This window comes from Mesoplodon densirostris, chromosome 16 (genome assembly GCF_025265405.1).
Source record: "Mesoplodon densirostris isolate mMesDen1 chromosome 16, mMesDen1 primary haplotype, whole genome shotgun sequence".
In the NCBI taxonomy this organism is placed as follows: domain Eukaryota; kingdom Metazoa; phylum Chordata; class Mammalia; order Artiodactyla; family Ziphiidae; genus Mesoplodon; species Mesoplodon densirostris.
Genome location: NC_082676.1, coordinates 22,814,764 through 22,827,250, shown reverse-complemented (window position 1 = coordinate 22,827,250; position 12,487 = coordinate 22,814,764). Strand labels below are relative to the sequence as shown.

General features: G+C 37.8%; 1 protein-coding gene across 4 annotated transcripts in view; it reads right to left on the bottom strand.

Moving 5' to 3' along the window:
• Positions 1 to 12,487, bottom strand: part of RBL1 (RB transcriptional corepressor like 1) — a 69,670-nt gene that overhangs the window by 28,622 nt on the left and 28,561 nt on the right. For 2 of the 4 annotated variants that reach the window (XM_060077884.1, XM_060077881.1), the window contains exons 12-15: positions 10,317 to 10,454; positions 8,369 to 8,548; positions 5,825 to 5,957; positions 1,170 to 1,436 (exon numbers count right to left, since the gene is read on the bottom strand). In XM_060077884.1, coding sequence (XP_059933867.1) covers positions 1,170 to 1,436; positions 5,825 to 5,957; positions 8,369 to 8,548; positions 10,317 to 10,454 — 718 coding nt within the window. The remainder of the gene's footprint in view (positions 1 to 1,169; positions 1,437 to 5,824; positions 5,958 to 8,368; positions 8,549 to 10,316; positions 10,455 to 12,487) is intronic. The other 2 variants (XM_060077882.1, XM_060077883.1) reach the window with 1 other exon arrangement.

The following is a 12,487-nucleotide window of genomic DNA, read 5'->3' as shown; positions in this document are numbered from 1 at the left end:
TTCAAAAAACAGTGCAGGCATACCTCAGAGATATTGCGAGTTTGGTTCCAGACCACTACAATAAATTGAGTATCATAATAAAGTGAGTCAATGAATTATTTGGCTTCCTAGTGCACATAAAAATTATGTTTATGCTATATTACAGTCTATTAAGTGTGCAATAGCATTATGTCTAAAAAATAATGTACACACCTCAATTAAAAAATACTTTGTTGCTAAAAAATGCTAATCATCATGTGATAACACAGGGTTGCCAGAAACCTTCAATTTGTAAAAAAAAAAAAAAAAGTATCTGTAAAGTGCAACAAAGCAAAGTGCAATAATAATAGGAATGCCTCTATAGGTTCAAAACAAAACAAAAGGGTGGAGCACAGAGGATCTTTAGGGCAGTGAAACTATTCTGTATAACAGTATAATGGTAGATATGTGTCATTAGACATTTGTCAAAATTCATAGAATGTACAACACCAAAGAGTGAAACCTAACGCAAACTATGGACTTAGGGTGATAATGATGTGTCCATGAAAGTTCATCAATTGTAACACATGTGTCTCTCTGGTGCAGGATGTTGATGACAAGGAAGGCTCAATTTTGCCATGAACCTAAAATTGCTCTTAGAGAAAAAAAAGTATGGGTTCAGGGACTTCCCTGGTGGCGAAGTGGTTAAGAATCCGCCTGTCAATGCAGAAGACACAGGTTCGATCCCTGGTCTGGGAAGATCCCACATGCCACGGAGCAACTAAGCCTGTGTGCCACAACTACTGAGCTGCACCCTAGAGCCCACAAGCCACAAATACTGAGCCCATGCGCCACAACTACTGAAGCCCATGTGCGCTCGAGCCGCAACTACTGAGCCCTCGCGCCGCAACTACTGAAGCCCGTGTGCTGCAACTACTGAAGCCCGCACGCCTAGAGCCCGTGTTCCGCAACAGAAGAAGCCACCACAATGAGAAGCCCGCGCACTGCAATGAATAGTAGCCCCTGATCCCCATAACTAGAGAAAGCCCGTGCACAGCAACGAAGACCAAATGCAGCCAAAGAGAAAAAAAAGTATATAGGTTCAAGCAAAAATACTGGAATAATAAGACCATGTGATCAATCCAATAAGACATTTCTTCAATTTTCATCCACCTCAGAAAAAATATAAAATAAATGCATCAAAATGTTACCATGCAATGGGATTGTAACTTTATGTCCTGTTGTCCCTGTTACTATGGCTGTGGCCATTGTTAGAAGACTTTGCCCAGGTGAAATTGATATATTTTCAGCAGTAATGCTTGAAGAAGGAGCAATTTTCAATTTTGTTCCTTCTGTTATGATCCTGTCCATAAGCATTTCCTTTGGGGGGTCTTCCCCAAAAAGTCTTCTCTTAGCACTCCCAGCGGTAGGAGAACTGTAGCGTTCATGGACAGAAATTGGAGACAATGGTTGCGTATCTAATAAAGAGAAAAATTTATAACAGTTTGACATGTATTCCAAAATAATAAGTCAGGTTTACTCACTCATTCAACAAATAGAGATTGAGTTACTATGCTAATAACATGGCCTCTGTCCTCATGGAATAAGCGAGTCTAGTGGGAGAGAGAAGAATGAAGTAAATCTTAAAATAAAATTATGAGAGCTCACCTTCCTGGTTTCTTGAACCTCTGCCTATATTAAAGAAGCAAAATATTAAGGGTAAAGTAGAAGATGAGAGGTAGAATGTGGTGACTGCTAAATTTCAAAAGTAGTCCAACTAGCTTCTGTCTCCCAATCTTATCTAGTAAATAACTCCTGATTAGAAGGAAAAATCAGTGATTTGGTTCACAATTTTGCCTTCGCCACATGCCCACACTTCAAACAGTTTAAGGCAGTAGCTGTGGCTTTCTGTTTTAGTAGAGGCAGAATCATCTTTTAGAAGTCCACTAGAAGATAAAGATGAGTAGAAGTGTTATGACTCTGCTTAACTTGCCTTAATCTGAGGCATTAGTGTGTTGATCAAAAAGAAAGTAAGGTATGGATTAAACCTCTTTTCCAGTGCTATCCTTCTGCAGAAACTGCTCTCCTTTCCATCTCCACTAGGTGCAAAGCCTCTCCTAGCCAATCTTACATCTTTTCCCACCATTTTCCCCCTACTTCCCTCAACCCACTGTTTCTTTACAGGTATATAACATGTTTTTAAAGTAGGGCTTCCCTGGTGGCCCAGTGGTTGCGAGTCCGCCTGCCGACGCAGGGGACATGGGTTCGTGCCCTGGTCTGGGAGGATCCCACATGCCGCCGAGCGGTTGGGCCCGTGAGCCATGGCCGTTGGGCCTGCGCATCCGGAGCCTGTGTTCCGCAACGGGAGAGGCCACAACAGTGAGAGGCCCGTGTACCAAAAAAAAAAAAAAAAGTAAAAACATTTCAGTAATTATTTTTACAATTACTAGATAATTAGATAGCCATGTCATCTATTTGCAAAACATGTTTATAAGGTATAAAAATTACCTCTGGCAATAATTTGACAGCTCTCTGTATTACTGAGGTAAGTGGGGAATAGTCATGGTTTAATAAAAATCTCTCCACAATTCTGGAGGTTATAAAAGCAGCTCTGACTTCCAGTCTTAATAAAAAAGTGGAAAGTTCTATTGTAGCTCCCATTACCCTTTAACAGAAGTCTACCTGGATACCTTATATCTAAGAAAACCAATGCAGCCCTTGAATCTGACTTGGAATGTTCAGAGCTGACATTTCAAGGGAAAACTCATGTTATAGTCATGAAGTTAGCTACAATCCCCTTGAAATGATTCTCTGCCTAGCACAGTACTGGAAAAGCTGCAGTAGACAATAAAAATTTAACAAATATATGTTAATAAATTGTCTTTTTTCTCCCAGAGTCAAGGCTCAATATTATTGTTTTCTAAGGCTTTTCCATTATTCGATTCTCTTGCCTGAACCCCTGTAAGAAAATACCTTTTTCTTCTAATTATAAAAATAATATATCACCTGAATGTTCACAGCAGCGTTATTCATAAAAGCCAACAAGTGGAAATAATCCAAATGTCCATTAACAAATGAATGAACGAACAATATACAGTATATCCATACAATGAAAAATTATTCAGCGTAATGAAGTGCTGACACATGCGACAACATATATATACCTTGAAAACGTGGTAAGTAAAAGAAGCCAATCACAGTGGTCACATATTATATAATTCCATTTATATGAAATGTCCAGAACAGGAAGATCCATAGAGACAAAGAACAGAGTAGTAGTTCCAGGGTCTTGGTAGAGGAGGAAATAGAGAGCGATTACTATTGGATACAGGTTTTTTTGGGGGGGGTGATAAAAATGTTCTGGAATTAGATAATGGTGATAGTTGTATAGTCTTGTGAATATACTGAATTGTATATTTTAAAAGGGTGAATTTTATGGGATGTGAATTATATCTCAACTTTTAAAAGCTCACTGAAAAAACTCAAACGAGGGCTTCCCTGGTGGCGCAGTGGTTGAGAGTCCGCCTGCCGATGCAGGGGACATGGGTTCGTGCCCCGGTCTGGGAGGATCCCACATGCTGCGGAGTGGCTGGGCCCGTGAGCCATGGCCGTTGAGCCTGCGCGTCCGGAGCCTGTGCTCCGCAACGGGAGAGGCAACAACAGTGAGAGGCCCGCGTACCGCGAAAAAAAAAAAAACCTCAAATGATACCAAAAAACTGTAATGAAAAAGGTAACACTCAAAATTCCACCACCAGGGGCCTCCCTGGTGGCGCAGTGGTTGGGAGTCCGCCTGCCGATGCGGGGGACACGGGTTCGTGCCCCGATCCCGGAGGATCCCACATGCCGCGGAGCGGCTGGGCCCGCGAGCCATGGCCGCGGGGCCTGTGTGTCCGGAGCCTGTGCTCCGCAACGGGAGAGGCCACAGCAGTGAGAGGCCCGCGTACAGCAAAAAAAAAAAAATTCCACCACCAGGACAGAATTACATTTTAGTGACCATTTCTTCATGATCTTAGTTCTGAGATCTCTAGCTAGGCTGAAAACACACACACACACACACACACACACACACACATAACGTATATTTTATATATATAATATATATTATATACACATACACGTTATAGTCAGATACACACACACGCATACGCACAGAGTTCATGCTTTGTACAGTTTAAGTATGCATGACTTTCAGTTACCATAGCATAAATTAACGACAGCCTTAACAAAAAGGTTCAGATTTCAGTTGTCATGGTATATTAACTGTGAGTAACTGCATAAACTACAAACTTTTCCCATGAGGATTTACATAAATCATTGTGTGAAAAATAGATGTGCATCATGATCAGTGACCAATCCTGTTACTTCTTTCAAAGTCTGTTGGTGATTGTTCAGGGCAAATCTGCTGGTTCAATTCAGGCAGGCAGCAAAGCCTGGTTGGTTATGTTGTCTCCTTATTTCCCAGTGATAAACCCGCATTTCACAAAATAGACAAATGAAAATAGACAAATGAAAGAGGGAATGGCTCCTCCAAAAAAGTGAAAGTCCAACAAAGAAATGAAAAGTGATAATGCTGAAAGTGAAATTAAAATGGTTAATGAAGTTACAGAAGAAATAGCTGACCCTAGGAATGCTGACACTGCTGCTATTCAAGAGATTAGATATACAGCCAGAAGAACTGTGTGAAGATGAGACTTACTGATATAAATGTGAAAAGTTGTTAAGATAAATAGGATGAAGACATCCAACAGGAAGTTATGATGGCAAAACACTTCACTTTAAAGGAACTCTCAGAAATATTTCACAACACTGAAAGCACAAAGGATAAAATGTTAAGAGCTGGTCCAAACTTAGAAAGGAACATGACAGTTCACCAAGGCACAGGAAAGAAGCTCACTCAGTATTGTAAGTTATATGAGAAGAAAGTAGCAAGCACCATTTAAACTATTCTTTATGACTTCTTAAAAAACAAAACACTTTCATTCTCAGTGTTACCAATGTTTTAAATTGTAGTGTACTAAGTAAATATTTTTACTATTTTTAAATTTGTTTAAATATTAATAATTGACAGTAAGAGAGTTTTTAGGTTTGACAAGATTTTTAAAGGTCATAAAACAATCCTAATTATTCCCCTTGCTTAATGAAGATTGTTTTGCATGCACAGTGTGCACCTTTTTATGACCTTATACTACGTGTAAAGCAAGACACACACACACAATTATAGTCCAAAAGTGGGTCTTGAGCTACTTGTACATCTGAGGTTTATTCAGGGATATTGTCATCAGAAGATTTTAAGTGATTTTTAAAAATCCAAGAGTTAAATAATCCAGAAGATGCACACATTAGTTTGCTACATCACAAGAGAAAATAAAGAATAATGCACTAAAATCTTCCTATTAGTAAGGCTCAAATGAACTATTTTGAGAGAGTATAGATAAGTAATTTATTGGATGAATTTAAGTATCCCAAAGAGTTCTTTGTTCTGCTTTAAACGTTTATTTTTCTTTAAAGACTTAAGAGATAAAGAATATAACTTTTATCACATTTGGAAAAGTAGGTATTTAGCTTAAATAGTTTTCCATTAGCACTGAGGAAAAATTGTATATATTTATGAAAAAGCCAAAATACTATTTCCACAATAATAGACATTGCAATTTAAAAAATTAGATTCAAAATCAGAGTGGAAATCTTATTACTTTAATATAAAAAAGTATATAATGAGCCACATGGGGTGTTGGCATAAACATTAATCCCCTTTCAAATCCTGATAAAAAAATTGTATTTCTTAATAATATGTTAGGCAAGACTTGAAATTTTCTCTAAAAAAAGATCTGTTATTTTTTCATTGTTTTACCAATGCTGAACCTACCCTTTCGAAGACTCCCACTGTCAGTCCGAACTTCTTTGACCCTTGGATGCATTAGAGGAGACATTGGCATCATGGGAAGATGTCCCTGTACATTTCCCCCATTTCCCGTTTCAAAATTATTTGGGAAAATAACCTGTAGAAAACAAAAACCCTCTGCTTTACACACAGATAAACCCACTGATCAAAACATAACAGAAAAAATGAGAAAGAAAGTCTTCTTAACTTTTTTACTGTTTTATTTCCCTGTCCTTCACAAAATATACCAACTTGCATAAAGTGCTCAGTAGTTAACATTGTTAAAGATATGTAAAGAGTTCATCTCACTTAATCTTATACCTAGTAAAGTTTACTGACCACTAGAAGTAAACCTATGAGGTTGGCACTGCTGTTCTTCACTTATGGATGAGAAAACTGAGGCTCAAAAATGTGAAATCTGCCCAAGGACACACTACTACTAAATACTAGAGCAAGGGCTTCAACCCAAATCCTTCTCTTTTAAGTTCATAGCTTTTTTTTCCACTTCCCAATGGATTCCATAATGGAAATACTGATGAATACTGAAGATTGCCCAATTAATCACAGTCTGCTGCAAAAGACCAAAGAGGCATGGAAGAGAGGCTTTAAGAAATCATCTTTTCAGTTCTTCCTAGTCTTAAATAGTTCTTTCAGTTGTTTGAGATTAGGGAAAAACTCAAGAAGATTAATGAAGTATAAGGAGACACAGAAAAGCAAAGAAGGGTGTATAGACAGGAGTTTAAAAAGAATAACACAGAGGTGAGGGGAAAAAACTCAATTTCTCATGATACTAAACTGTTAAATGTGCAATTTGTGTGCATTAGGCAGAAGCTTTTGATCTTTTTATTGTAAATACTACTAATTAGAAGTGTTTAATTCTTTATATGGATATTTTAAAAAATTAAAAATGATGGGATTAATGGTTTTTTAGATCTGATACTGAAAGCACAAGCAACAAAAGAATAGATAAACTGGATATCATCAAAATTTTAAACTTTTGTGTTTCAAAGGTCATCATCAGGAAAGTAAGAAGACAACCCATGGAATGGGAGAAAAGTTTTACCAATCATATATCGGATAAAGGAGTGTATCTAAAATATAGAAAGAACCCTATAACTCAAAAATAAAAAGACAACCCAAATAAAAAATGGGCAAAGGATCTGAGTAGATATTTCTCCAAAGATGATAAAGAAATGGCCAATAAGCACGTGAAATGATGTTGAACATCACTAGCCATCAGGGAAATGCAAAAAAAAAAAAAAAAACCACAGTGAGATAATACTTCATGCCTACTAGGATGGCTAGAATCAAGAAGACAGATAATAAGCACTGGAGAGGATGTGGAGATATTAGAATCTTTATACACTGATGGTGGGAAGGTTAAATGGTGCAGCAACTTTGGAAAACAGTCTGACGGTTCCTCAAAAACTTAAAGAGAGTTACTATATGGCCTAGCAATTCCACTGCTAGCCATATACTCAAGAAAAATGAAAACATATGTCCACACAAAAACTTGTTCATGAATGTTCATAGCAGCATTATTCATAATAGTCAAAAGGTGGAAACAACACAAGTTTATCCATTGATAAATGAATAAACAAACTGGTATATCCATACAATGGGATACTAGTAAGCTGTAAAAAGGAATGAAGTGCTGATACATACAACAACATGGATGAACCTAAAATCATTATGCTAATAAAAGAAGTCAGTTATACTCAGCCATAAAAAGAAACGAAATTGAGTTATTTGTAGTGAGGTGGATGGACCTAGAGTCTGTCATACAGAGTGAGAAAAACAAAATACAATATGCTAACACGTATATATGGAATCTAAAAAAAAAAAAAAAAAAAAAAGGTTCTGAAGAACCTAGGGGCAGGACAGGAATAAAGACGCAAATGTACAGAATGGACTAGAGGACACGGGGAGGGGGAAGGGTAAGCTGGGACGAAGTGAGAGAGTGGCATGGACATATATACACTACCAAATGTAAAATAGATAGCTAGTGGGAAGCAGCCACATAGCACAGGGAGATCAGCTCGGTGCTTTGTGACCACCTAGAGGGGTGGGATAGGGAGGGTGGGAGGGAGACACAAGAGGGGGGAGATATGGGGATATATGTATAGCTGATTCACTTTGTTATAAAGCAGAAACTAACACACCATTGTAAAGCAATTATACTCCAATAAAGATGTTTAAAAAAAAAAAAGTCAGTTTAAAAGGACCACATATTGTATGATTCCATTTACATGAAATGTCCAGAACAGGGAAATCAATAGAGATGGAAAGTAGATTACTTGGTTGCTTAGGGGCTAGGTCAAGAAGACAGAGGTTAGGGAAGTGATACGTAAAGTTTCTTGTTGAGGTGGTGTGTTCCAAAAGTGACTGTCGTGATGACTGCACATACCTATGAATATACTAAAAACCACTGAATTGTATACTTATGGGTGAATTGTATGGTATGGGAATCACGTCTCAATAAAGCTGCTTTCATAAAATGATGGGATTATTAGCCTTGCCCTAACTCACTTCTTCACAGGTAGGAACTCTGTTTGCAGAAGCCTGGAGAGCCTCCCACAGCGCAGAATCATGACTCCATGCTAAACTCTCCAAAATCTGTTCTTCAATGCTGTTCAGGTGTTTCACCATGTCCCTGGAGAGTCCCTCCTCTGAGCGGATCACCACCTCAATAACCTGGAGAAGAGAAAACTGAGAAAGTAATGTGGTCTCAAGTAGTCAGTTCTAGACTAGGCTTACATGTATGTCTAGCTCTGCTGTTATTAATGACACAGAACCAAGAATATCTTTGAACCATAGTTCTATGGCTTATTAATATATTTTTAATTTATAAAGAAGTTTTTAAGATTTTCAAAATACTTTCACATACATTTCTGGTTTTCATGTTTTATTTTATACATGGAAAACAGAGGCAATGATAGGTGAAAGTGGTCAACAGCCCAATAGTGGTAGAAGTCAGGTCTTGGGTTCCCAGTCCAGTGCTATTTTGAATTCACTGCCCCTTCTCAGACTATTCCTCCCAACAGCTCAAAAGAAAGAATGAATAACATATTTAAAAGGAACTTTGCTTACATACACTATAGTTCCATTTTAATAAGAGTAAATATCTAGAGCAAAGTCTGTAAGCATATATATAAAATATTAATAGTGATATTATTTGTAATTAGGATTATAATGTATGACTTTAATATCTACATTTGTGTGTATTTTCTGTTTTTCTTCAAGGAGTATGTATTATTTATGTGGTTAAAAAACAACGTCATTGGGTTTCCCTGGTGGCGCAGTGGCTGAGAATCCGCCTGCCAATGCAGAGGACACGGGTTCGAGCCCTGGTCCAGGAAGATCCCACATGCCGTGGAGAAACTAAGCCCGTGTGCCACAACTACTGAGCCTGCGCTCTAGAGCCTGCGAGCCACAAGTACTTAAGCTCGCGCGCCTAGAGCCCGTGCACAGCAACAGGAGAAGCCACCGCAATGAGAAGCCCGCGCACCACAACAAAGAGTAGCCCCTGCTTGCTGCAACTAGAGAAAAGCCCACACGCAGCAAGGAAGAACCAACACAGCCAATAAATAAATAAATAAAAAAAAATTTTTTTAAAAATGAATTGTTATTAGGTGAGGGCAAAAACTAAACTTTTTCCTCAGATAAAACTACATATATTTCCTAAGGGAAAATCTGAAACACATACATAAACATTAAAGTAAATATAGAGAAGCAATTTTCCTTACAGAACTAAAAAGAATTTAAATTCCACTCAGTCAACAATTAAAATGGATAGGGTTTTCAGTGATCTGCATTTCTGTAACTTTAGGTATAAAAATTTAACTCATCAAACTAGCTTTTCTATAATCAATAATTTGCAAGTAACACAGATGACAAAATATTAACTAAATTATGCCAACCAGTATAATAATAGCATCAGTCTTAAATTCAGACATCAGGTAACATTAAATGTTACTGCAGCTGTGACCTCTGTGTTCTGTAAGAAAAAGGTTCTAGCAGGTAAAAAAGGGTAAGTAAGTAAGATTCATCCACAATGAATTAGCTCAAATTTGGGGAAGGAGCACCACCTGTTATTACAGCCTCATTAGCTAGACCATGACCACAATTAATTTTAGACCTTTTCTTTCTCCTGAGAGAAAGAGTTTTTGTTCTTCATCATACATCTATTTAACAGGATTATGATTTTCATTCATAATATGGAAATTCAAACTTAACGACTTAGTTCCTGGCCACATTTCCAAGTCAGTGATGGAAAAACTGAAGCTACGAGATTGGCTTAATTTACTGATCCCCTCTCTTCCTCTCCCTTTTGTCCTTGATTCCACCCTAAAAAGAATGCTTTCACAATACCTCTGGAAATATTTTCCAGACATCACTACAGCTCACTTCTTCAGCATTAAGACAAACAGAATGTTTACCTGAGGCACACCATAACAGAACTTTGCTCTCATCTCACCTTATAAAAATAAAATGGTCGCAGATTAAGAACTTGAATAATCCAGGGAAAAGTACGAGGTGAGCTATAGGCAAAGAGCACAATCTCCAAACAACAGGCCATCAAGGAATGATGAAATATATCCTGCTCTAAAAGAACCTTGGGGAAGAGAAAGACCACAGTTTAATAAATTTCTCAGCAATTTTAGCCTCTGCCATTATATAAAGAAGACTATAGAAACAAGAAAAAATAACTTATATCTTACGTAAGTTATAAACCATAACTTATATAGGTGCACATTATATTATACTAGATTACCAGAGATAAAAATCTGAGTTCTTAAACTGATAGTTTTCTTATAAGATATAATCTTGCTCAGTGACAGATGTTAAATTCAAATGAGGCATAAACAACAATCTACTTTGAAACTGGAGTAAATAATAAAATAATATTCCTGCCAAGAGAAAAGCACAAGAATTGGGCTCCTTTATTTAAATGACAGTTTTATGTCAACATGAAGGCAGTGTTTATTAATCAAAACACTAAAATCAAAGGTGTAGTATATCACAGCTAAGATTTTTAAAGTTCAGAGAAAGAAATATTTTACTAAGATAAAGTCTTGGGACTTCCCTAGCAGTCCAGTGGTTAAGACTCCATGCTTCCACTGCAGGGGGCATGGATTCGATCCCTGGTCAGGGAACTAAGCTCCCGATGCCACATGGCGTGGCGCAAAAAAAAAAAAAAAAAAAAAAAGATAAAGTCCTATTTCACCACTGAGTTTAAAATTTAACATAAGTTTTCAGTTCTATAAATGGTGTTTGTTGCCATCCTTCTTTCAAATACCATTCCAAATCAACAAAGAGAATAAGCAATAGAAAATATCTTGGATAGAACAAGGAGTTAACTGTAACTGCAAACCATATATGAAAACTGAAACTGGATGAAAGGATGACAAATTACTCAGCAGAAAGTAGGATGGTCAAACATAAGGGCCTGAAGAGAGACACTTAAACAAATGAATCTGCTCCACTCGACTTGGGAAAAACACAGCAACTGAAGGCACAGGCAGAATGGAAAGTCCAGGATAGGCAGTGCTGACATGGATGGGTGATTTTTAAGTTTTTGGTAGTCAGAAGTCCTCAGGTCCCCACCCAACATCCACTCTAAGGAGTCAGATGATAGGTCTCTAGTCTATCCCAACAAGGATCTAGAGAATTATTCTCTACAGAAACTGAACTAGAGAGAATCAGAGCTTGAGAACACCAGGTATAGAAGAGACCATGGTTTTAGGTGAAAGTCTGCAGACTGAATTGTGAGATCAAGTTTCCTTTCCTTGCTCTGCTCTGTAACACCAACAGCCAGGCAGATACTTTCCTAAAGAAACTGAAATATTCCAGAGAAGTCTTAAAGACACCAACAGTTGAGGGTCCCTATACTACATGATCACTTGAGGCTACTGGACTTTTATTCTCACTCTTGCACACAGAGCTTTGAGCCAAACTGTTTTGTCAACATAAGGGTTTTTATGTTGTTGTTGTTGTTTTTTTTGCGGTACACAGGCCTCTCACTGTTGTGGTCTCTGCCGTTGCAGAGCACAGCTCCAGATGCGCAGGCTCAGCGGCCATGGCTCACGGGCCCAGCCGCTCCGCGGCATGTGGGATTTTCCCAGACCGGGGCACGAACCCGTGTCCCCTGCATCGGCAGGCGGACTCTCAACCACTGCGCCACCAGGGAAGCCCAACGTAAGGGTTTATTAATGTCTCATTTTTAGTGATCATTCAAAAAGTAGACATTTGAGGAAAGCCTCCAACTGAAAGACAAAGGTGTAATCCAACATTTGAGGAATAATCCAACATTTGAGGAAAGCCTCCAACTGAAAAACAAAGATCAAAACAAATGGAAAAGAAACTCAGAGGAAACAGAGACAACGCAGGCATCAAAAGAAAACCTCAAAGAAATCTAAATTAACCTCAAAGAATAAGTCTTAGAAATGAAAATACAGCTAAAATAAAAAATTCTTTAGAATTGGATGGTGAAAAATTGAGTAAATATCCTTAGAAGTAGAACAAAAAGACAAAGAAATAGAAAATAAGAGGATTAATCCAGAAGGTCCTTTATCTGAATCATAAAAGCTCCAGAAAGATAAAATTGTGGGCAATACATTATCCAAGAAATAATGCAATAAAATGACC